At 42.2% G+C, this 27,028-nt stretch overlaps 1 protein-coding gene across 11 annotated transcripts in view; it reads left to right on the forward strand.

The window, feature by feature from the left end:
- The window catches only part of YAP1 (Yes1 associated transcriptional regulator), a 104,632-nt gene extending 80,679 nt beyond the window's left edge, over window positions 1–23,953 (forward strand). For 4 of the 11 annotated variants that reach the window (XM_040340202.1, XM_040340197.1, XM_040340205.1 and 1 more), the window contains 5 exons: window positions 14,427–14,611; window positions 17,077–17,207; window positions 20,680–20,769; window positions 21,160–21,272; window positions 22,373–23,953. In XM_040340202.1, coding sequence (XP_040196136.1) covers window positions 14,427–14,611; window positions 17,077–17,207; window positions 20,680–20,769; window positions 21,160–21,272; window positions 22,373–22,611 — 758 coding nt within the window. In that variant the 3' untranslated portion in view covers window positions 22,612–23,953. The remainder of the gene's footprint in view (window positions 1–14,426; window positions 14,612–17,076; window positions 17,208–20,679; window positions 20,770–21,159; window positions 21,273–22,372) is intronic. The other 7 variants (XM_040340201.1, XM_040340208.1, XM_040340204.1 and 4 more) reach the window with 3 other exon arrangements.
- The last annotated feature ends 3,075 nt before the right edge of the window (window positions 23,954–27,028 follow it).

Consider the following 27,028-nt stretch of genomic DNA (forward strand, 5'->3'; position numbering starts at 1 on the left):
AGGGCTCTGAGGAAAGCTGCTGGGTCTGCATCCTTTTTAGATGCGATTTCCTATTGGGAGTATTTCGCCAATAATTACGTTTTTGTTCCAGGGGATGCATGGTATCTTAGTGCAGACTTCTGGAAAAAACAGTGAACCAATCACAAGTAGGAAATGTTTCTAGGGTGGAGTCCTGTACACATTTTGTGTACAGAATGCCTCCAGGTAGCCATATTGCATTGCTTTTTCAGAAAATCACAGCGGCTGCAGATTGGAAAGGTAATTCTCAATATTCAATTTACAATATGACTTGTCGCTTTTGTATACACTATTTTTTCTTTCTTTTCTTTATTTGCTAATTAAACCCCTCCCCCATGAAAGTAGAGTTACCCTTTAAGTGTATCACTAGGCTTTTTTCATTTTGGATAGCGTTGAGAAAGGATTAGAGTATGCCAGTTCTTTTTTTTCTTTTTTTGTGTCCCTATACTGATGTTGCTGTCTGAGCGCAAATCAAAGATTGTACAGTTGTCCCCAGAGCAAGTCGTAAGGGCAAATCTTCCATTGATGACATCCGTTCCAGTGACAACTGTCTGGGAATTCTCCACAATCTTTTTTTTTTTTTTTGCTTTTTGTTTACTCATGGGGGGAAATTTCCCTCCCCTCCACTTCACTCCATTTCATGTTGCGTCTCCAGTACAGGAAGTGAAGGGAAATTCCTCCCCATGGGTAAACAGAAAGCAAATAAATAAATAACCTGGCGGTATTTAACCACTTCCTTACTGGGCACATATACCCCTTCCTGACCAGGTGAAATTTCAGCTTTCGGCACTGCGTCACTTTAACTGACAATTGCGCGGTCGTGCGACGTGGCTCCCAAACAAAATTGACGTCCTTTTTTTCCCCACAAATAGAGCTTTCTTTTGGTGGTATTTGATCGCCTCTGCGGTTTTTATTTTTTGCGCTATAAACAAAAATAGAGCGACAATTTTGGAAAAAAAACCTATTTTTTACTTGTTGCTGTTTTTACGGCGCGCAGGCCGTAAAAACACGGCCAGTTAGAGAGTTAGAACCACCCTGCGGCCGTATAAAGTCGTACGGCCGTCGGGTAGTGGTTAAACCCTTCGGACTTCTATTCAAAACAAAAAAATGATGGCTATACGTATGATTTTTTTAAGGTGTAGGCTATACGCATTTTTAATTTGTTCATTTAAGTATAATTCTTAAACTAGAGAGACTCGGTCTAAAGTAAAATACCGGTTTCAGAATCCTCTGACAGAAGCAGTCATTCCGTAACTCACAGGACAAGTTGCCAGCTCATGCTTGTAAACCCTGAAAACTAGTTGAAGTGTATTATGTATGTCAGGGCATTTTTAGTTGTTAAACTTGCTTGTCATTATATATTTTCATGATGGTAAATAAGGATTCATAATTCTCTCTCCAGTTCCTGTCTGTCATCTCTGTTAAATGGTTACACAGGCTGCTTAGAGAGTACATTACAATCAGTGTATTATTAGAATGATGAGCCGAGTAATAGAATTGCACCAAAACAATATGGGCTGCCCTGTGAGGCATCACAATGCTTGGATTTTTTTTTTTTTAAAGTAGCATGTTGGTATATAGTGTGCTGGAACATGCTAAAAAATACATACAAAGGGATCGAGTTACTAAAACTGCACAGTGCAAAGTTGCACATGCTAGCCAATCGGCTTGCAACTTCAGCGTGTTCAGTTAAAGTGGAGCTCCTCCCAAAAGGGGGAAGCTCCACTTATCGGACTCCTCTCCCCCTCCGGTGCCACAACTGGCACTTTTTGAGGAGGGTACCTGGATTTGTCCAGTACCCGCTCCCACTTCCGGGTGTACTCGCCGCGGTCCTGGGCCATTCACAAAATGCAGCACCCGCAATAGGGAACTGGCTTTGAAGCCAGGCATTGGCAGCACCCAAATGGAAACATCGGCTGGGGTGCTGACACTGCAGGATTCCAGGACAGGTAAGTGCCCCAAAATTAAAAGTCAGCAGCTACCGTATTTGAAGCTGCTGACTTTGTATTTATTTTTTGTGGGTTGGCTAGACCTAAGTTTTATCAAAAAATAAACCTGAAAAATGTGTATATCCAGGGCTCTCCAAGCATTTGAATCCTGACAGACAGTCTGTGTTGGAGAGGGTAGCAGATCTTCACACACTTTAGGCAGCACTCAGGGAGACAAGCAATCTCTAATGGAAACAGAAAAACAAACAAGGCGCCTCTAAGTGCAGAGGTTTAAAACTTTTAATATCCCCTAAAGGGATGGTGGATGAAACAGGCATGTGGCAGGTAAGTGTGTCCAGAAGATGTTCCAGTGGCAGGGCAGTCCCAGTCCGTGATGGTATAGCTTCCAGGGAAGTCCACAAGATAACAGCCAACTTGTGCTGTGAGTGTTCAGGGGACACAATAGTGCTGGAGCCTGGGGATGATGTCAGAGGAAGCGAGACAAAAACCAGCATGGAACACAAACAGGAAGAGGACAGGAAGTGTGTCATAGAGGCGGGATGTGTTTCGGAACAGCTCATTGGTTCCTTCTTTAGCCAGTGACCTTCTTCAGTGGATGATGCATCTCCTTATCAATGTGCTCTGTACAAGCACTAAAACTACAGAGAAATGTCTGTTCAGATTATCCAGCCTTGACAATGTTCTTATAAAGGTGTGAGAACGAAATTGATTACACCATTGTAAAGATCTCTGCCTATCTAGAAAATAAATATATTCCCAGATCTCTGCCTCTTTTTCTGAGACACGACCCCAGATTCTTCTGTAATCCTATTTTGTAATGTTATCTGTGCTGAATGAAAGGGCGATTGTCTGCTAGAATGCCAGCGTTTCAATAACTTCAAATATGAAAGGCATTTGTTAAGGGAGCAAGTGAAGTGGGGTTCCCTTTTTGCAAGTGTTTTTCAATGGGGGGGGAAAAAAGTTTTGGAAGGTGAACTTAAAGGGGTTGTAAAGGTTCTTTTTTTTTTTTTTTTTTTAAGCTAGTGCTTTGTTGGTTCACTTACATTTTCCTTTCGATCTCCCTTCTAAATGTTTATTTTCTTTGTCTGAATTTCTCACTTCCTGTTTCTCCTCAGTAAGCTTGCCCCGATCATCTGAGCCTTTTTGGCTGGGGGTTAGTCAGCGTGCTTGCCCCCCCGGAGATGCTGTGAACACGCAGGGATGTAGTTCCGAGGGAGGGGGCGAGCACGCTGACTAACCCCCAGCCAACACGGCTCGGATGATGGTGGAAAGCTTACTGAGGAGAAACAGGAAGTGAGAAATTCAAAAGAAAATAAACATTTAGGCTGCATTCACACTATAACGCGGCGTATTTTGCCACGACAAATTGTGGCGTATTGTACCGCGATTTGCCGCGACAAAACGAGTCGTTTTAACCATTGTTGTCTATGCAGAACGCCGAAAGCCGCCTGAAAAAAAGAGTCCGGGACTTGTTTTGAGCTTCAGGCGTACGGCGTTTTGGCGTGGAGATGTGAACCATCTCCATAGACATCAATGTTAAATCGCCCCTCCAGCGGCACGAGCGCCGGGCGTAAATACGCCAAGGTGTGAATGGGCTCTTAGAAGGGAAATCTAAGGAAAAGGTAAGTGAACCAACAATGCACTAGCTTAAAGGAACCGATTTAATAACAAAAACAAACTTTTACAACCCCTTTAAAATAATTGTAAAGGTAGAAGTTTAGTTTAGCTTGATGCATTTTCTGTATTGGGTTAAAAAAAAAAAAAACCTTGTGTTCGAACAAAACCCTCCCACAAAAATATACTTACCTAAAACTAATCTTGATCCGGTGCTGTGCCTGTGGGCAGCAGCTTTCCCTGCACTCTCTCCTCTCTTGACATGGAAGCAGCAGTGGGAAACTTTGGCTCCTGCCAATCACAGCCTGCAGAGAGGGCTGAGCCTCCACTGTTTTCGTGCGAATTTAATGCAAGTTCAGCCATACAACTGTAAGGCTGAACCCGCACTGCACAGATATCGCATGTGATCGACACCTGCGGTGCCGGTGCGAATCGCATGCAATGTCTGAGATCGCACACATATGTGAACCTAGGCTCAAGCTACAAAACATTGAGGTGTGAATGGGGCAATCCAGCAACATTTGAATGAACTAACTTTTTTTTGGAAGAGGCTGTAAAGACACAACACACATTGTGTTACAGAAATGTTACATTGTGTTACAGAAATGTTACATTGTGTTACAGAAATGTTACATTGTGTTACAGAAATGTTACATTGTGTTACAGAAATGTTACATTGTGTTACAGAAATGTTACATTGTGTTACAGAAATGTTACATTGTGTTACCGCAATGTTACATTGTGTTACCGCAATGTTACATTGTGTTACCACAATGTTACATTGTGTTACCGCAATGTTACATTGTGTTACAGAAATGTTACATTGTGTTACAGAAATGTTACATTGTGTTACAGAAATGTTACATTGTGTTACAGAAATGTTACATTGTGTTACAGAAATGTTACATTGTGTTACAGAAATGTTACATTGTGTTACAGAAATGTTACATTGTGTTACAGAAATGTTACATTGTGTTACAGAAATGTTACATTGTGTTACAGAAATGTTACATTGTGTTACAGCCGATCTTCGTTCCTCGGAAGTCGAATTGCTATATTTAACCACTTAAGGACCGCCTCACGCCGATTTACGTCGGCAGAATGGCACGGCTGGGCACAATCGCGTACAGGTATGTTGCCCTTTAAGAGCCCAGCCGTAGGTCGCGTGTCGGCACACTCGCGTCCCGGTCCTGAGCTCTGTGAGCGTGCTAGGGACCCGATCGCCACCGGTGTTCCCGCGATTGGGTCACAGAGCTGAAGAACAGGGAGAGGTAAGTGTAAACAAACCTTTCCTCGTTCTTCCTAGTGCGAGTGTCACTGATCGTCTGTTCCCTGTCATAAGGAACGACGATCAGTGACATGCCAAGCCACACCCCCACACAGTAAGAATCGCTCTCTAGGAAACACTTAACCCCTTCAGCGCCCCCTACAGGTTAACCCCTTCACTGCCAGTGTAATTTTCACAGTAATCGGTGCATTTTTATACCACTGATCGCTGTTAAAATGACAATGGTCCCAAAATAGTGTCAAAAGTGTCCGATGTGTCCACCGTAATGTCGCAGTCGCGATAAAAATCGCTGATCGCCGCCATTACTAGTAAAAAAAAAAAAAAAAAAATGACAAAAACCTATCCCCTATTGTAGGCGCTATAACTTTTGCGCAAACCAATCAAATGCTTATTGCGATTTATTTTTTATTTATTTTTACCAAAAAAGTAGAAGAATACGTATCGGACTAAACTGAGGAAAAAAAAATTATTTTATATATTTTTTGGGGATATTTATTGTAGCAAAAAGTAAATATTGTTTTTTTTTTTTTTTTTTTTAAATTGTCGCTCTATTTTTGTTTATAGTGCAAAAACTAAAAACCGCAGAAGTGATCAATTAACACCAAAAAGAAAGCTCCCTTTATGGGGAAAAGGGACGCAAATTTTGTTTTGGGAGCCACGTCGCACGACCGCGCAATTGTCAGTTAAAGCGACGCAGTGCCGAATCGCAAAAAGTGGCCTTTAGCAACAAAATTGTCCGGGGCTTAAGTGGTTAAATGGTTGTAGTTTGTTCTGGTAGTGAGGATCTGTCAATGGTAAATCATTTGGTCGGCTCACAAGAGGATTTCCCTGGAACCTTTCACGGTCCTGTGATTGTCTCTCGTGTTAATTACTATTTGTCGTAGTGTAAGCATTCATTATCACTTGCGACAGTTTTTTTCCGCCACTCTTTTTTGTTTCAGGACAGGAATGGTTGTTTGCCAGGATCTGGGTAGTTAATTGGGGGTTTTGTTTTGGAGACTTGAGTTGTAATCTCTCCCCTGCCCCCATGTCCTGATTCTCCCTGTAACCAGAGCAGAGGGGTTTTGTCTTTGGTCTGCCTGTGAGGTCTGCCCATCATTTCACATGCGAGTTAAATACATTTTGGGTTTGTAAGGAGTGGAAAGAAGACGGCAAAAAGAACAAGGCCCAAGTTTTTAATGGCTTGTTTGTCGGACATATTTAAGGCTGAACACCAGGCAGACTGCTAAATGAAATGCATGTTTGGGGGGGGGGGGGGGGGGTGTTGGCTGCCAAAGAAATCGTAATTCTCTTTAGTTAGACATTTATGATCCAGGCCTGCTTTTGGACTTCCCTGCAGACTTATTGCAATAGCCTAGGACCCACCTGCAGCCTGTGATTGGACAGCAAGGGCATAGCAGCACAATGACGTCATCCCTGTTCGCTGTTCTCCTGTAAGCACGTTTAGAAGAGTAATTGCACCGTTCAAGCTGAGCCCTGGTTAGTTTAGTGCTACGGTTTGCAACCTTTGGGTCACTGTCCCAATTTAGGGGGTTCCAAGAAAATTGCAGAGGGTTGTGGCAGTCCTCCTAGGAAACATGAGAAGCAAGGTTTGTGGGTTGGGCAGGAAAGAGGTCTGTTTCTGTAATGCAGGCATGATCAAATTTAGAGGGACTTCAGCCATCCATAATGCTGTCCCCGGCTTTCAACCTCAGCGCCACCATCTTTGAAAATCCTGTGCCTACGCAGATGTGCCATGGGGCTGTGCCTGGCTTTTGGGACCTGCAGTACACCCTGAAATAAGGGACCTCGTGTTTGCGGCATCTACGTGCATGCGCAGGAATTCTCCAGATGGGCCCACAGGTCTCTGCTGGGTCTCAGACACGCCGCACATCTGCGCTTACGCGGATCATGGTGGCGCACATGTGTCGTCAGAGGGAGTGCAATCTTTTTTTTTTTTTTTTTTATTGATCAATTTTAATGGGAGGGGAAGGAGTCAAAACAAATTACGTTTTTATTGGGTAAAGATCTGTTTTCATTTGGAGTTCAGATGCCAATCTGTCCAATCTATTAGCCTACAGAATGGCTCCTGAAAACTGCCTTCCATGCTGCCCTGAATGTGAAAGCCTGTCACACTGGGCGGTACGCTTGTGGGACGTTGGAAAAAGTCCTGCAAGCGGCATCTTTGGGGCGGTTTGGGAGCGCTGTATACAGCTCCTCCAAAACGCCCCTGCCCATTGCAATGAATGGACAGTGCTTCTGAATTGCCTTAAAAGTACTTTAGGAACGACGCAACACTGCATTTTTAATCCCTTTGGCTACTAGAGGGGGTTAAAAGCGCCCTGCTAGCTGCCAAAAAGCGCCACTTAAGCGTTTTTAAAACAAGCAGGTGGCTTCAGTGCGAAAGGGGTCTTAGGGAGTATTTGTTACCTGGCTCCTGGGTTGTAGTGCCACAAAAATGCAGATTTATAATAGGTTTAAGATGTGAACATTTAGTGGAGGTCGGCGGCGTGTGCAACAAGATGCAAGTGTTCCTTATGGTCTTTGAAGGCCGCACTGTATTCTAAAGATTGACTTCAGTGACCGTTCGCCTAAAGACCAGTGCACACCATCAGAAAATCGTTCAAAAAATACCGATTTGTATGATAATCTGATCGTTGGTACGCAGCTTTCGAGAGCCGATTGCGACAGTTCCTTTAAAATTATCCGAAGTGACAAACGCAAACATTTCTCGTACAATACCAGAACGTACGATTATTTTTAATCGCTATAGTTTTTATCCTAAAACATTACATCTCTTCTGAAGTTGTATTCTGTCATACGAGAATCTTCATAAATTGAGTAACCTCTTTATTTTCGATAGACTAGCATGCAAAAAAAATAAAAACGGGCTATCGTTTGTCCAATCTCATTGTGTGTATGACCCTTTAGTAGGATTATCATGATGGATCTTTCAGTCTAGCAATCCTTTAAACACAGACTGTTATGTAATCCCATAGGAGAAACTATTTAAAGTGATTTTTGCACCAACTTTAGCCTCGGGCTACACAACGACTTTAGACGCAGTCTGAGCGCCCTCAGGCCTGGGCATCCTGAGACCAGTGCAGAATGTTCTATAAGCCTTTGAGGTTAGATTGCAAGCTCCTGTGAGGGGCAAGTACTGACGTGACTGGCTCAGCGTTTTTGACAAAGTGCTGTAGAGGAAAATAATGAATAATGGCGTGACTTATTCCAGGGATGTATACTTCTAGGAAACTGCTAAGTATTGCCCGTATGGAGAAGAACCCATTTCTGGTCTGTGTAAGGTTTGACAGCCTTTATTTATAGTGCATGGGAGTAAGCACGGCGTGCTCCAAAATAGATTCTTCTGTGATTTGGGTGAATGCTGAGCAGAGTGATTTGATGTCTGCATGGAGTTCAGATGGGGTGCGCAGCAATAACGGGTGTGATGCATCTTGTAATTGATCCTGACGTCGTATCCAGGTGCATGTGATGCAAGCAGGGAATATACAATGCTGCAGAGCAGTGGTGGCCAACTTGGAAATTGGGCCCCTGACCCTTCATGGGCACCATTCAGTAGCAGTGCTTTTTCTTGTGTTGGCGCTGTGCATTAAAGTTAAAGCCAATGGCAAAATGTTTTTCCTTTTTTAACCACTTCCGCCCCTGAAGGTTTTACTTCCTTCCTGGCCAGAGCATTTTTTACAATTTGGCACTGTCTTTTTTTTTTTTTTTTTAACTGGAAATTGCGCAGTCATGCAATGCTGTACCCAAATTAAATTTGCGTCCTCCCCCCCCCCCCCCCCCCCCCCACAAATGGAGCTTTCTTTTGGTGCTATTTGATTACCTCTGCGGTTTTTATTTTTTGCGCTATACACAAAAAGAGCAACATTTTTTTACTTGTTGCTTTAATAAATATCCTCAATTTTATTTATTTTTTTCAATAACAGATTTCTTCATCAGTTTAGGCCAGAATATATTCATATTTTTGGGGAAAAATATCACAATAGGCGTATATTGATTTGCACAAAAGTTATAGCGCATGCAAACTATGGGAAAGATTTATGGGTTTTTTTTTTCCGGTATTGAGACTGACAGATCAGACACTTTTTTTTTTTTTTTTTTTTTTTTTTTTTTTACCCATTTTTGGGACCATTGACATTTATACAGCGATCAGTGCTATAAAAATGCACTGATTACCGTGTAAATGACACTGGTAGGGACGGGGTTAACACTAAAGGGGCGATCAAGAGGGTTGTGTGTTCCCTCAGTGTGTTCTAACTGTATGGAGATTGGACGAAGTAGGTGAGGAGTAAGGATGAGCTCCAGCGTCTTCGCATGCTAAATGTGCAGAGTCCGCCAGGAAGTCTGCTCGGCGCTGCGCTAATCACAGCCAAGGAGACATTGTCCTGATGCTCGGTTGTAGAGATCGGGAAATGTCTCCCTGGCTGTGATTAGCGCAGCGCCGTGCAGACTTCCTGTCGGACTCTGCTCGTGTACCATGCGAACACGCTGGAGCTCATCCTTGGTGAGGAGACATATCGCTGTTCCTACTTACCAAGAACAAACGACATGTCTCCTCTCCTCTGACAGGACAGGGATGTGTGGTGTGTGTTTACAAACGCTGGCCACGCGCATGGGATCCCCCACCATGCTGCGCGCGCCCTCTGGCAGCTCTTAAAGGAACCTTGTACAGGGTTTCGCGCAGCAGTGCCATCGTGCCGCTGTATATGTACTCGAGACGGTCGGGAATCTGTTAATTTTAAATGGAGTTTTTTATTGCGGTTTGTGCTCTCATTAGGGAGATTTACCCTCTTTGTCCCGATTTTCATTATCATTGAAAGTAAAAAAAATCCCAAATTTTGGGTTGTCCCCATAAAAGTAATGGAGAGGAAATCTTCCAATTGGGACACTAGTTCTGGTGACCTGGGGGTCTCCAAGGAATTCATTTTTAATCTTAAAGGATTTCCTCTTATTTCCTGTTTTGGCTTCGGGACAGGAAGTTTATGGAAATCTCTGTAATGGGACACAGGCAGCAAAAAAAAATAAAAAATCTGACAGTGATTATAACCATCCCTTACACTATCCAAAATGGGGGAGGAAAATTCTCTAGTTCTGTGTGTGTATGTATGTATGTATGTGTGTGTGTGTATATATGTGTATATATATATATATGTGTATATATATATATATGTGTATATATATATATGTGTATATATATATGTGTATATATATATATATATATGTGTATATATATATGTGTGTATATATATATATATATATGTGTGTATATATATATATATATATATATATATATATATATATATATATATATATATATATATATATATATATATATATATATATATATATATATATAGTGCTGTCAAGCGATTAAAATTTCTAATCGCATTAATGTCATAGTTAACTCACGATTAATCAGTGTACAGTATGTGTGTATATATATATATATATATATATATATATATATATATATATATATGTGTGTTTTTATTTGTCAAATGTTACCCATGGCAGTGCAATAACCCCTCATGCAATTTTTAAAAATAACTTTCTTATTAGCCTTGAAAATTATGAGAATTTAGTATAAAGATACACTGTGTTTTTTTTTTTTTTTTTTTGTCAGCACGTACCTCTTAATCCCGATTTTCACCTGACGGCGATCCCGCGGGAGTGGGCGTTCCCAAGCACTGCCTGTGATTGACAGGATTCCGAACGGCGCATACTGCGCGTCACAGGTTGCCGACAGAACCCGAACGTCGGTGCGCATGCGCCGTATAGAGCCGCACCGACGTTCGGGTTTTTCCGGCAACCTGTGACGCGCAGTATGCGCCGTTCGGAATCCTGTCAATCACAGGCAGTGCTTGGGAACTCCCGCGGGATCGCCGTCAGGTGAAAATCGGGATTAAGAGGTACGTGCTGACAAAAAAAAAATGTTTTAAAGGGTGAACCTCCTTAATCGCGTGATAAAAAAATTGACGGCGTTAAAATGGGTTTGTGTTAACGCCGTTAATAACGCGTTTAACTGACAGCACTATATATATATATATATATATATATATATATATATATATATACACACACACACATATAATTTTTTTTTTTTTGTGTGTGTGTTCGACTTTTTATTTAATATCATGAATATGAATTTATTTTCAGCCATTATCCGCACCTTTTGGAAGCAGTTTAAAAAAAAATCCTGCTTGCTGCATTTTGTGTATATTTGGTCAGTTAAAAAAAAAAAAGAGAAAATGCACATCTCCATTGAAAACACTGCAAGAACGCACCTGTATTGCGCTTTTAATGCATTTTCTTGAGTCACATGACCTATGGAAAACACAATGAGCACTGTAAAATCACAGGCATTTTCAGATACTATTTTTGCACCCCCTTCACTCTGCCTCAGAGTACAGACTGTGCTGGAGCACAGGAGGGAGCGTTCTGGTGCCCCGATAGGTCTCTAGGTCAGATGGTCGCATGTTGGGCACCACTGGTATAAAATAACAGTATTGGCAGATCTTTGCTTAGCCACTATGACACATGTGGCCTTACCGGGACTGGATCAGTGCCTGCACATGTTTTGGGTTTATCGCTTGTCTCAGATGAGGCGCCCTGCAACAAGATGGGGCAGATTTGCTTCCATCAGAGGCTTTTACAGGCTTCTTCTGCTTGACGTTTAGTTGGCGCACATCTCTTTGCACATGTGTTCAACACATACAGAACCTTCAGTCTTAGCTGCCTCCATGTCTACAAACTCTCCTCTTCCATTGTTCTGCCACAAAGGAAAATAAAATAGACATTCTCAATCAAGACACAAAGTCTTCAGAAAGTCTCTAGAAGTGGGCTGTTTGCTGAGCTGGAGTTTGCCAAGTAGAGTGGCTGTTTACCTCCTGGCATATGTTCAAGTTTCTGATGTCATGATGACCTGCTGAAAATAAAAGTACTAGAGAGAAACTGGGCTAACCCACCTAAACAAACAGAGCATTGTTTCACATGACAGATCTTTTTATAAATGAGGGGGTAGCCTATGAGGTGATTCCTCTAATGGATGACTGTTGCTCAGGCCCTTTAACGCCAAGCTCTGAGCATTAGAAATCTGGTGAATGGGTTGCCTATTTCTGAAGGACTTAAAGAATGAGCAGCACCAGGTAAAAGCACCAGGTGCAAACAAGTGGTTGTATTGAGGATGACCTTGTATGAAAATAAAATGAATGAATGCAATATGTAAATAGTATCCCACATCCTTTTTAGAACGGTGGCATGCTAGAGTTGTTGGGGCATGTATTTGTATACATGGTGGATTAAGGAGCAGCCCTAGGGAAGTGCTTATCCTGCTCTCGTGTTGGCAGTACCTCTGAAAGGGGAAAACACTTGCATGTATGGGCCTTAACTGGACGGGAGCTGCGGTGGCTCAACGCGATTGGCACTGCGCTGACAAGCCATTCACCTCTGCAGCTAGGGGTTCGGATCCCGCTCTCGGCTACATGTGAATTGAGTTTGGTGGTCTCGGCCCGGCTCCCGGTGGGTGTGCTATGCGAGGTAAGCCTGCTCTTAGTACGCCCACCCCCCTCCCACAAAAACCACCACACTTACACACGCACTTGAAATTGGTTTAACATGCACACACTTTGACCATGCGGTCTCTAAAAAAAAAGAGAGAGGCGAAGGACTAACGGGGCTGGTTGAGCGGGTAAATCCTCTCACTCCCTTATAGGGAGTCCCTCTGCCCCGTTGGGCTTCAAAGCGGAGCAGGTAGGGCGGACTGTGTGGGAGGACCCCCTCACACACCCACCATTGCCACCAGGGGCATGGAGAAAGGTGGCAGATTGCCTCTGGGGGAGACCTGCCTACTCCCAACTCCTGCAGTCCGGCTCCTCTCTCACGCACAAAATACACTTAAGAAAAAACAAACGGACGGGGCGATCGAAATGTATCAGATGCAGATGCCCAGCAGAGCAGGAACTTTTGGCTTTCATTTTTTTCTGACATTTTGGGAGGGGTATGTGTGTGTTTTTATTTTTAATTTATTTTTTAATGGTTTTGGGAGAGAATTCCAATTTGCCTTTTTGTTCCTTATTGGTGACGTTTTTGATATGTTAAAATCATCCCAGATTCAGAATACTTTGCCCCAATTTCCCTTTGGGATTATTAAAGGCTGAGAACTCCCCTTTTGATGTATTGGCGTAGGAACCAAAGGTATATTGCATAAGAACCAAATTTTCCAACTCTGTCAGTGATCCTTGGCCTATGCATGCTCGGTGTACGTTGTCATGCAACAGACAAATTGAGGAAACAGAGGAGGCAGGTTGGAGGAACTTGGGATGCCGCCTTCTTGGTACCCCAGCAGGTCTTCAGCAATTTGACTCATTGGAAATCAAGCATGGCTGGTTTCTTCCCTCGTCGTCTCTTCGAGCTTTTCATTTTGTATACGTTTTTTAGGAGAAGTTGCAATGAAACTTTTTAATTTTTTATTACATAATGTGATCAATCAGTACAGTGTTAAAGCGGGAGTTCACCCATAAATGCTGTTTTTACCCTTGGATGGATGCTCATTTTGTCTAGGGGAATCGGCTAGTTGTTTTAAAATCCGAGCATTACTTACCGTTGTAGAGGGCGCTCTTCTCCGCCACTTCCGGGTATGGGTCTTCGGGAGCGGGCGTTCCTTCTTGATTGACAGGCTTCCGACGGTCGCATCCATCGCGTCACGAGTAGCCAAAAGAAGCACAACGTCGGTGCGGCTCTATACTGCGCCTGCGCACCGACGTTCGGCTACTTTCGGAAAATCGTGACGCGATGGATGCGACCGTCGGAAGCCTTTCGGAAGACTGTCAATCAAGAAGCAACGCCCATACCCGGAAGTGGCGGAGAAGATCGCCCTCTACAACGGTAAGTAATGCTCGGATTTTAAAACAACTAGCCGATTCCCCTAGACTAAATGAGCATCAATCTAAGGGTAAAAACAGCAGATTACCGGTGAACCTCCGCTTTAAACATAGTGACGCTGTACTGTTCTGAGGACGTGATCAGTGTTGGGTTGTGTTCCCCCCCTCCCACCGATTTGCTTATATTAGTGATCACTGTTGCAAACCATTCTTATGAATGGCATCCATTCATTTGTGTACCATTGTGAAAGCTGTTGTTGGCCACAGCTGTCACATGGGTTGCGCTGCGATTTGTCCTGTCTGTCACAATAGTACACAGTTAATGGCTATGAATGAAAGCCATGCATTGTGTACAACTGTCATGCGATTGCTGTGATTGGTCACCGCGATCACATAGTACTGGGGCAGGCCCTGTACAATGATTGGTCACCCGCTATGTTTGGTAGACACAGCAGGTGACAAATTGTGACTGGGAGGACGTCCACCCAGGATGTGAAAATTCCCGCTCAGCCATGGTTTGACTATAGGCTGGGCAGGAAGCAATTATTGATCAGTAGCAGATTTAGTGCAATATTGTATAAGGTATTCAGATGGATTGCTACTCCTATAAAATGATTTACATTATGAGCATTTGTAAAGACTGCATGTGTCCCTGATGGTTTATTATTCTCTTTCCAGCTATAAACCAGCAGAGGCTGAGTCAGAGCGCGCCGGTGAGATCTCCTCCTCCGCTGGCCCCGCAGAGCCCCCAGAGTGGTGTCATGGGAGGAGGGGGCAATCAGATGAGGCTCCAGCAGCTTCAGATGGAGAAGGAACGCCTCCGACTCAAGCATCAAGAACTGCTCCGGCAGGTGAGGCCACAGGTTAGAAGCTGCCTTTTGTTATTCTTTACATGTTTGTCCTGTCTGTGTCGTGGTGTGGGGTTCTCTGTCCTCTTATAGACATGGAGATGAGAAATTTAAATGAACATTTACCCAAGTAATCAACTGCAGCAAAAGAGGAAAACGAATAGTATATTTTAGTGAGCACACATTGAGCTCTTGTAGGTTTGTGTCCCATACGCTCTTAATTTGAGTGAACATACGCAACCAAAAGCAGAATAAAATCCAGTCTGCCAAGTTTCTGGCTGATAATCAAGTTTCAATTGCAGATATCATCATAAACCAACATTGATGAGTTTTGTGAAAGTTGTTTTTGTTACTTGGTTACCTCAAACAATCAAAACACTAGTGTGAGGTTTGCTCCTAAAATGAAAACTTGTGACCTGCTAAAGCAAGATCTAGTGTCAAATGGCAGAGCAACTTTTTTTTTTTCTTGGCAATTTTGTAAATTTTTGATGCCGAGGATGAAAGCGAATAAAAACATTTCTTTCAAACTAGAGATACCAAGTTTGTCTTGTTTTCTGCCCATCCTGATTCAAGAGATCCAGGGGGAGCCATGTTGGTGCGGACGCACAGCACTGCAAGGTCATGACTGACGTATAAAGCACAGGAAAGGGAGCCCCTGTTGTCAGAGGGACAGGAAGTCAGGGGACGTGTCCCCCCACCTATTTCATGTCCTGTTGGGAAGTTTCCAGCAAGCACACAGATGACAATAAAAACATGACAGGGCCTGTAATCCTTTCTTCCACGCTGTCCATAAATAACTTTAAAAGAAGAAAAAAATCCCTTTAGCTGGATTTCCACTTTTAAAGCGGTTGTATACCAGCTGACACAATATTTTTTTATTTTTTATTTTTACTCCTGTAAGGTAAAAGGCATAATGAGCTAGTATGCACTGCATACTAGCTCATTATGAAATACTTGCCTTAGAACAAGGCGTCGGACACTCACTTGGTCCACGCCGAGGTAGCGACATGTTGCCGCGGCTCCAGCGCTGTGAGGGGCTGGAGCCACAATGTTGTCACTCCTGCGTGGGAGACATCTTTCCGGCACGGTCCGGCATCTGCCAGTCCTTAAGCCGAGAATCCCCTGTACGCCGCTGCAGTCATTGGCTCATTGCAAGGGGAATATCCCATAAACCATAAAGGTTTAGGAGATATTTTTTTACCTACGGGTAAGCCTTATAGCCTTACCTGTAGGTAAAAGTAAAAAGACTATACAACCACTTTATGTTGGCTTTTGAAAGTTGAAGCCTTGACAAGTCCAACCTGTGTGCAACATTGCAGTTCAGTCTTCAGCCACCTCAAAGGCCTGGTCAGTGGGGATTTGTTTAGGGTGGGGAGGGCCTATGCTCCAGTTTTCATTGGATTGATACTGAGATAAGCAATTGGGATTAGCAGAGGTGCTGTGGAGGGCTAGTCCTTAAATCAAGTAGGTATATGTTGGCACCTTATGGAGCTCGCTCTTCATTAGCTGTGTTTTTTTTTTTTTTTTAAACGGATTAACTTTAAAATCTCAATGTTATCTGAGTGGTTGACTAGTGCTTACCCTTTTTTTTTTTTTTAAAGTGATGAGGCTGAATGTTCAGCCTATCGTTTTTACTTGGCTGGTGGCATTGGTGATGCTGAAGGTGGAATCTAAGCCCACCTTCACTATTCATATTGGCTGTCCTTAAAGTGTTACTAAACCCACAACAGTAAAATCAGGTTGTATATGCTGTAATGCATTCTTGTTCTACTCACTGTGGAACCGAAGGGGTTAATACTGTGCATTGTGTAAAAAGGCTGCTTGATCCTGTGTTCTCTGATCTTCCCCTTCTTCCACTGTCCCCAATCCATCTCCTGAAAGTACAGAGCCTTGGGGGGCACTCTGCACATCCTTAGTTTGGTGTGTATTGCTAGAGAGGTGTTTTTGTTTTTCTCTTGGGGAGGGTGCATGTGATCAGCACAAGGCCAATCAGCACTGTCCAGGGTCATGGGTCATGCAGCCTCATAGGGCAGTCCGAGTAGAATGAAACTTCCTACAAGCTTTAACCAGACACTCATAGAAGTTGCAAGACTGCTATATACCGCTGATGAGAAAAAGGTATTTTCATTTCTGTGTACTGTGGGAGACCAGATATAGTGAATGCAGGCTCCTAGGTTTAGTAACACTTTAATTATTGAAATATAGTCTCTTCCTGTTTCAGTAACAAAATAAAACAAAATCCCATAAAGCCATCTTCAGGTCATCTGAATTGGCTTTCATTGTCCACCTGGTAACATTTCACCAGGAATGGCACTACTAAGACTGTTTAATAGCTGTAGTATTGATATTTTGTTAGGAAATAAGAAATCAAGAACATTAGACAGAACAGACATTTTCTACAATCTTCCAATTTGACTGGCTTGTATGTGTTTCCTGTCTTTGTTGAATTTAATAGTACACAGGTTCATTTGTCTTTACAGGAACTAGCTCTTCGTAGTCAGATCCCAACCATGGAGCAAGATGGTGGTACTCAGAACCCAGTGTGTTCATCGGGAATAACTCAAGAGCTCCGCACAATGACCATGAACAGTTCCGATCCTTTCCTCAACAGGTTTGTGATGAGTTCACTTGTTTAGTAGTGAGATCAGATTTGCATCCGGATGTTGGAAACTGCTGGAACAAAGCTTTGTGCTGTTTGCTGATTCGTCGGTTAACTGGCTAACAGGAGAAAATCAATGTTAACCACTTGACCTTCAGAAGATATACCCCCCCTTCATAACCAGGCCATTTTTTTGCGATACAGCGTTACTTTAACCGCTTGCCGACCGGCTCACTCCGATATGTCGGCATAATGGCACGGCTGGGCAAAACAACGTATGGGTACGTTGTTTCCTGTAAGAGCCGCTGGAGGTGAGTGTGCCCGCAGCACGGTGGGGAATCCGATGCGCGTGGCCAGCGGGTTCAGTCGCGAGAACCAGTGCTCATCTGTGGAAACACACAAATCCCTGTTCTGTCAGGGGAGAGGTGACACATCCGATATGTCTCCTCCCCCAGTCAGTCCTATCCCCATACAGTTGGAACATATCCAGGGAACACACATTTAACCCCTTGATCGCCCCCTTCCCTGCCAGTGACATCTACCAGTAATCGGTGCATTTTCATAGCTCTGATCACTGTATACATGTCAATGGTCCCAAAAATGTGTCAAGTGTCCGATCTGTCCATCGCAATGTTGCAGTACCGCTAAAAATTGCATATCGCAGCCATTACTAGTAATACAAATGCCATAAATCTTTCCCATAGTTTGTAGACGCTATAACTTTTGCGGAAACCTATCCATATACACTTACATATATTTTTGGTAAAAAAAATAAAAATATATATATTGCCTAATCTGATGAAGACACTTTGTTTTTTAAAAACAATTTTGGGTGTATTTATTATAGCAAAATGTAAAATATTTTTCTTTCAAAATTGTCTTTTTTTTTTGTTTTATAGAGCAAAAAATAAAAACCGCAGATGTGATCAAATACCACCAAAAGAAAGCTCTATTTGTAGGTGAAAAAAGGATGCAAATTTTGTTTGGGTACAGCATTGCATGACTGCGCAATTAAGTGGTTAACAGTTGCGCAGTTATACTGTAACCAAATATCATTTCAAAAAATTTCCACAAATGGAGAGCTTTTTTTTTTTTTTTTGCACTAATAAATAAGCCTGTTTATATATATATATATATATATATATATATATATATATATATATATATATATATATATATATATATATATATATATATATATATATATATATATATATATATATATATATATATTCTTCATAAATGTCTATTCTGCTACATGTCTTTGGTTCCAAAATTTTATTTGTTAAACTAGTAATTGTGTAGATCAGCGACTTATAGCGGGACTGTGATATTACGGTGGACAATCGGACACTGACACTTTTGACCCTTTGTAGGAATCAGTGATACTAATTTTATTTCTTGCTTTGAAGGTAAAAAAATCCATCACTTCTCCTCTGTCAGAACCGAGCTCTGCCTTGTTTACATAGGCAGAGCGCCGTCCTGTGTGCCTTCCAGACGATCGGCGGGTGTCGGCGGACAATCCGCTCACGGTCACCTGCTGATCGACTTCTGCTGTGAAAAATCACAGCAGAAGCGGTGTGCCCCCTACCCGGGCGTGCTGAATCACGTGTGTGTGTGTATATACGTGATTCTGCTCAGCACAGTTGTCCTGTAGCAGTAAATCTGCTATGGGGCAGTCGGCAAGTGTTTAAAAGTGCACCTATTTGTGCATGGGGGGCACACTTATTGAGGTGCATTCAGGGGCCGAAAAACGCCAAAACCCCAAAAAACTTCAGTTGAGGAGCAGCAGTGTACAATAAGGCCTTAGATGTGGAAAGGAGGGTAGATTGGCGAAATCAGCTTAGCCTTGTGGAGACGTGCATGAGGTTGCAGAAGACACTGCATGATTACAGGTGCATCTCATAAAATTAGAATATCATCAAAAAGTTCATTTCAGTAATCTAATTCAAAAAGTGAAACTCAGAAGAGAGAGATTAATCATTGTTCTTTTTTTAATTTTGATGATTATGGCTTACAGCTAGTGAAAACCCCAAATTCAGTATATTGGAAAATTTGAATATTACATACGACCAATAAATAATTTTTAATACAGAAATGTTGGTTTACTGAAAAGTATGTCCATGTACAGTATGGTTTTCACTCAATACTTGGTCGGAGCTCCTTTTGCATGAATTACTGTATCAATGCGGCATGGAGGCATTTCTGAGGTGTTATGGAAGCCCAGGTTGCTTTTATGGCGGCCTTCAGCTTGTCTGCATTGTTGGGTCTTGTGTCATCTTCCTCTTGACAATACCCCACAGATTCTCTATGGGGTTTAGGTCAGGCGAGTTTGCTGGCCAATCGAGCACAGTGAAGCCATGATCATTAAAACAGGTATTGGTAGTTTTGGCAGTGTGGGCAGGTACCAATACCCAATTGAATGATCATGGTATCACTGTGCTTGATTGGCCAGCATACTCGCCTGACCTAAACACCATAGAGAATCTGTGCGGTATTGTCAGTAGGAAGATGAGACACCAGACCCAACAATGCAGACAAGCTGAAGGCCGCTATCAAAGTAACCTGGACTTCTATAACACCTCAGCAGTGCCACAGGCTGATCACCTCCATGCCACGCTGCATTGAGGCAGTAATTCATGCAAAAGGAGCCCCGACCAAGTATTAAGTGCATACTATACTGTACATCAGGGATCTGCAATTAGCGGACCTCCAGCTGTTGCAGAACTACAAATCCCATGAGGCATTGCGAGACTCTGACAGCCACAAGCATGACACCCAAAGGGAGAGGCATGATGGGACTTGTAGTTTTACAACAACTGGAGGTCCGCTAATTGCATATCTCTGCTGTACATGGACATACTTTTCACTAAGCCAACATTTCTGTATTAAAAATCTTTTCTTCTTTTTTTTTTTTTTTTTTCTTGGTCTTGTGTAATAATCAAATTTTCGGAGATAATGAATTTGGGGTTTTCACTAGCTGTAAGACATAATCGTCAAAAGTTAAAAGATGCTTGAAATCTATCGCTCTGGCAGCTTCTAGTACGCAGTCTTTACTCTAATTTCCTCTATAACTGGCTTTATTAAACCCAATCCCCAATCTTTCTATAAATCAAGTACCTACCCAGTTTAGGAGCGCAATAATCCATATACTCATAGCTCCCCGTTTAACAATTACAGTAAAATGGAAAACTACACTGATGAAGTTATACAAAGGGTTAAGATGCACCACTCTTATGAAAGACTCTTTGCAATCCAATCTAACATGTTTAATGCCTTGAATACACAATGGTCACCATGGACCCCGAGATTCCCAGATGTTGCTTAACGTTATGAATGTAATCCCTTAATGAACAATCCTCATGTTCTGGTACAGTTTTATTTGTTTTTCTTATACTGAATACCTTTTTTACTGTTTGGTTTATGGTGGCTTGCCTACAATAGACGAGTAATATGTTTTTATTCTTTTGGTAATACTATATAGCCCACCTGTGCATAACCTCTCCAAGGGTTCGTGGCATCCACATTGTGTAGTAGGACGCGCGGACCCTCCAAATAACAAAGATACTCTCAGGTGTAATATTAAGTTCTATTAATATTGTCTATTATATTGTGCAATGCTACTATTATGTGTGTTTTTTTTTTTTTTTTTTTTTTTTTTTTTAAATGTAGTAAAAATAATTCAAAATATATAATCACTTTGTGTAACACATCTATATAAAATAGGAGTTTCACTTTTTGAATGGCTGAAATTAACTTTTTGATATTTATTTTTAATTTTTTTGAGATTCTCCTGAATATGTACATGAAAGTGGGTTTATAGTATTTAAAAAGCGGGTCATGCAACCTGATGCTTGAGACCTTTTGCCCCAATGTCTTTCTGCATATGACCGTTGTACAAGACAATATTTTTATATTCTTTTCCTATGTATCTTGGCTAACGCATTCTGCTTTGTGTTTGCAGTGGCACGTATCACTCCAGAGATGAAAGCACGGATAGTGGATTAAGTATGAGTAGTTACAGTGTACCTAGGACCCCTGACGACTTCCTTAACAGTGTTGATGAAATGGACACAGGTGGGTGCATTTCTTTACTTTAGATTGGATGTAAAAATTATTGCTGGTGGTGCATGAACCCATGGCAAGAATGCATGACTACTCCATATCCTTAAAGTGGTTGTAAACCCACTTTTTGGACTTCTACCTATAGGTAAGCCTAGAACAGGGGTCTCCATACTTTTCAAGCAAAGGGACAGTTTTTTGTCTTTCAGACTTCAGGGGGATTCTGACCAGTGGGGGTAGAAAATGCCCCAAGGGCCGAGCATCAGTGAAAATAAACACGGCCCCAGTGTTGGTGGGCAGTAGGAGGAGGAATAGTGCTCCATCATTGCTATTAGTGGAAGAAATAGTGCCCCATTGTTGGTGTCATTATGAGGAATAGTGCCTCATATCGTTGGGAGCATTACTGCCCCAAGGGCCGGATTAAGGCTAGAAAAGGGCCACATCCGGCCCTCGGGCTGCAGTTTGGAGACCTCTGGCCTAGAATAAGGCTTGGCTATAGGTAGTGGAACTATCTCCTAAATGTGCGCCGTTTAAGAGATATTTCACTTGTAGCCTGCTGGAAATGCAAGCGGCGCATGCACTGGGCCAAAACAAAACTCTGTGGCATTTCTTCCCCAGCATATGCCATTTTTTATTTTTTTTGTGCGCATGCGTGGAGTAACGTCCTCGCCGCTCCGCCCAATCACAGCGCCGGAGCGGCAATACCCGAAAGTCACTCGGGGACAACATGTCGGTGGCTGGAAGGGGGAGACATGGGCTTAGTTCTGAGTTTTCTGGGGTTTACTTTAAACGTTTTATAAAACATTTTGGCAAACGTTTTTTACTAGGGATGAGCCCGGTGTTTGCCCAACAGCGAATATTATGCGGTGTTTGCGGCAAATGCGAAAAGCCGCGGAACACAGTTAAAGTCTACGTGGCACTAACATGAAAAACCAAAAGTGCTAATTTTATATTGCCATAAAAAGTGTTTGGGGACCCGGGTCCTGCCCCAGGGGACATGTGTGAGGGTTCGAAGTAATTTTCTATAAAAAAATACTGATTTTTGTAAATAGTCCCCTGTATACGTACGTATTCCAGTCTATTCCCAACTGACCTGCTTATGTTTCCATTCACAGGTGATGCAATCAACCAAAGTAGTATGCCCTCCCAACCAAACCGATTCCCTGACTATTTGGAAGCACTTCCAGGAACAAATGTGGACCTTGGTACTTTAGAAGGGGAGGCAATGAACGTGGAAGGCGAGGAACTTATGCCAAGCCTGCAAGAAGCTTTGAGTTCTGACATCCTAAATGACATGGAGTCTGTTCTGGCTGGCACCAAACTGGATAAAGAAAGTTTCCTTACATGGTTATAGAAGCTTCCAGAAGTTTCTTGGCATGGTCAATGAAGCTTCTAGTTCCTGAAGGATTTTGCTAATCAAGGGTGCCTACAATCTTCAAACTGAACAAGGCTACTTGGCAGACTTTTATGTTCCAAATGAACAAAATCTTTTTAAGACTTGACTTTTTTTTTTTTTTTTTCGTCTCATTTTAGTATTTTTTTTTTCTCACTCATTGCTGCTTTTATTGCTGACACATTTTTTTTCACCATTTGAGAGCGTAAGGTATCAACAATATTTTTCAATGTCATAGCTGCCTCTTCAAGTATTTTTATGTAAAGCGATTGGGAAGCGTTGGGCCACATGTCTCTATACCAGTAGATATTCCATTTTCCAGTCATATGTAAATATCATGCACTACACTTTATTTACCCCTTTCAGCTCCCGTTTTATATCCTCCCCAAGAACATGATTACTCCTGTTTATCACATGATAGTGTTTTTGAATTTTGACATATAAATGATGGAATTTGTTCCCATGTGGACTATATGATGGATGCTTTGGCAGTATGGATTAACTGGTCCTAGCTTGAATTTTATTCCAATTTTCTCCTTTTTTTTTTTGTAAGAACAATGAAAGAATGTGGCAGATGTGAGATGGATCTGACAGTTTGTATTTAATGTGATCCTCCGTTGCTCTTGTTGGAGTATGGTTTTAAAATATGTGCAGTCTTTTTATTGGGTCAGTGCAAGATGGTGTATTCAAAATATGATAGAGTGTATATGTAAGTAGTATGTTAGCATCTTTTGTTTTATAAATGCTGGCTGGATAGAGGAAGTGTGATAGTGCCAATCAATGCTCCATGGAAGTCGGATGTATTTTTATACCCTGTGAGGTTTAGGGGGACAACAAAATCTTTTAGAAAGTGGTAATAGCAGAAAATAGAATTTTAAGCTTGACGTACCGAACAAATCATTCCACCTACCTCCTAGTCTGTATTGTATGTTTTTTTTTTTTTCTTTCAAATGTGCCTTCTACATTAATTTCAAAGCTATAGTATATACTGTTTTTTGTATCGAGGGCTTATTGTATTTTGTATAATGGTATCACCAGCCAATTGCCAGACTTTTTTTTTTTTTTATCTGAGAAGGGTTCTTAGCCCCTGAGAATCATGATATATAGAATTGCTTTATCAGATGAAGCAATCATTTTTGATGGCATGTTTTTTTTTATTTTTATTTTTTTTAAACCTTGAGGAGTGTTATTGCAATTGGATGGACACCTTACCCATTTTTTGTACATTTAATATTAAATAATCATGTCTTACTGTACACGTAATTGTTTTTTTTATTAGAAAATTAAACAATAGCTAATTGTATGTGTGGTTTTTGACTTTTGTATTTCATGTGAAAGTGGGGATTTTTAAAATGGATCAAGTTGGTTATGGAAAAGTAAAGTTTTTTTTTACATTTCTTTAAAGTGGTTGTAAACCCACTTTTTTGACCTTTACCTACAGGTAAGCCTATATAACAAGGCTTACCTGTAGGTAAGGAGAATATCTCCTAAACCTGCACAGTTTAGGAGATATTCCCCTCGCAATGCGCCGCGGCGCATGCGCAGGGGGGATCTACGGCGAAAGGACCGGCAGCCGCCGGACCTTGCCGAGTTTTAAATCGCACGCGCGGGAGTGATGTCATCGCCGCTCCAGCCAATCACAGCGCTGGAGCGGCAATACCCGGAAGACACGCCGAGGCAAGATGAAATCTCGCTCGGCGTGGACCAGGGAAGTGCTACACACCTCGTTCCGAGGTAAGTATTTCATAATGAGCTAATATGCGGTGCATATTGGCTCATTATGACTTTTGCCTTACAGGAGAAAAAAATAATAAAAAATTTCATGCGGGTTTACAACCGCTTTAACTATTTTTAACATGGAATTGCGCACGGGAGCATCAACAATCTACAGAGAGATGTGGCACAGGATATCGACACTGATTTAGTCAACATTAAAGCGGTTGTAAACCGCCAATTTTTTCAAAAAATAAAAAACATGGAAGGCAATGGCATAATGTGCTAGTGTGAATCGCATACTAGCACTTTATGAAATACTCCCCTTGGCGCGAAGCCCTTCAGCGCTGTAAAATCACTGCTGAAATGGCTGACAAGTTTTCCCATTCTGGGTTCGCAAGCTCCAGCTATGTGATTGGCCGGAGCTGCGATGACTACACTGCTGCGCATGGGCTGCCGTTTTCAACACGGGCTCTAAAGATTCGGCACTGTAAGCCGAACCTTCAGAGCGCATGTGTCGCTGCCATCAGCTGCATGCACTCTGATATTCACAGTACCTAACGGTAAGCCTTAGGGTACAAGTGGTAGTAAAGAGTTGAAGATACGCGACCGTGTCGTAATGCGTAGGGATTGGCCGTGGGCAGACGTACACCAGGAGTGACGTGAGACGGCGCAGAGGACGCCACTGTTCATGATTTAATGCATTTGTTTATATTCTTTCATGTAAGCGCACTTTTACTTAAATAAATGTTTCTTAAGTTTTATACTACACCATTGGAGGCCCTCCTTTGTCCCCTTTTGTTCCCTGGTACGGAGAGCATACAAGTACTTTGATAAGGGACCGGGTGTAGCATCTGCTACTTGGACCGTGACATACCAAGGAAACCAGTGTGTGGTGGATACATTTTGCGCTCTTCCTGCTGATTTGACCCTTTGCTGAGGTGAGAGTTCTGGGAGACCAGACCGGTGTCTTTGGTGGAGTTTCTCATTTCTCTTCAGGACTGGTGGACATCTATTTCCTTAGCAGTGTTGACTGCCATTTCACTTATGGACTTTATTTGTGGTTGTGTATGTTAGGTTTTTTTGGTCACCTTTACCACTTTTTAACATTTTTTTCACATTTATTATTATATGTCTACCTATTTTTTATGCAATGACCTAATTCCCTATTTACTTATTGTTGTGTATACACTGCGTAGTTGTTGCTGAAATTATTTTATACTGTATATTTTGGTTGATTTATTCACTCAGTAGCGCAGAAGCTTTTTCACATAGTAAAGAGTTTACTATCACTTTTAAAGGTCACATACCAAGTCCACAAACTCGACTCGCTTAATGAGATTGGTACCTAGAAGGGGAGTCACCGGCTATCTGTCTGCTGCAATTAAACAAAATATAATGTACCCATAGCCTCAGCACAGAGGGGGTGGATCAAATGGAAAGTAGGGTTTTGTCAGATTTTGAAAGAATGTCCCCTTCTGTTTGAGAAAGATGTGTATATACAATGTCAACAAAAGTATAATCAATGAGAAGGATTGTAAAGCAAAGTGTTTTCCAAAACCTTTGGGGTGTCTCTGTAAGATACAATCCCCTGAACTAATGCAGCAAAGATCTTATCCAGAAACATAAAATTTACATAAAATCCCATTCTAAGATGAGATTGTCCAGGGGTTGGCCCCGGGTATATTGTGAATCTTTGGTAGAGTCCATGGATAGTCAAAAATGTTCTAGATCTAAAAAGCCATGGAGATCTATGGTATTTAAACCCTCTATGAATCAAGCGCATTTACCAGTATCTAGACATATGAATAAAGATCGCGGATGTTGACCTAAGGTTTATAATAGGAGATTTTTAGTAATAGAGGTGATAGCAGGGAACTGATGCTCCAAAAAGAAAATTTGGTGGATTACTCAAATTTCCGACTTTACATTTTATGGACTGAATGGCTTTTAAGATTTGTTTCGTTTTTAGCTTTGGTGGGGAGGAATTGGGACACCTGTCAGATTTTTAACTAGGGTTGTCCCGATACCACTTTTTTAGGACTGAGTACAAGTACCGATACTTTTTTTATGTACTCGCCGATACCGAATACCGATACTTTTTTTTTTAAATGTGTCCCCAAATGCAGCCATGTCCCCCCCCACCATATTGCAGCCATGTCCCCCCCCCACCATATTGCAGCCATGTCCCCCCCCACCATATTGCAGCCATGTCCCCCCACCATATTGCAGCCATGTCCCCCCACCATATTGCAGCCATGTCCCCCGTACCTAAATGATGCCGCCTCCGCGTTAATCACCGCGTGGGGAACATTACAGTCAGCTTTCGTTTGAAAAAGCTGTTTTCCCTGCCTCTCTGTGTATAGAGACACTCCCCCTTGCTTGCGATTGGACAGAGCCGTCCAATCCCGAGCAAGGGGGGAGTGTCTATGCGCGGCGGGGAAAACGGCTATTCAAACGAAAGCTGACTCTAATGTTCCCCGCGCGGTGATTAACGCGGCGGCGGCTTTGCGATATACGACGGCGGCGGGGGGGGGCAAGTATTCTATTTAGGCATCGGGGGTATTTTCGGGAGTACAAGTACTCCCGCAAATACTCGGTATCTGTCCCGATACCGATACTGGTATCGGTATCGGGACAACCCTAATTTTAACAGTGTGACAAT

This window comes from Rana temporaria, chromosome 2 (genome assembly GCF_905171775.1).
Source record: "Rana temporaria chromosome 2, aRanTem1.1, whole genome shotgun sequence".
NCBI classification, from domain to species: Eukaryota; Metazoa; Chordata; class Amphibia; order Anura; family Ranidae; genus Rana; species Rana temporaria.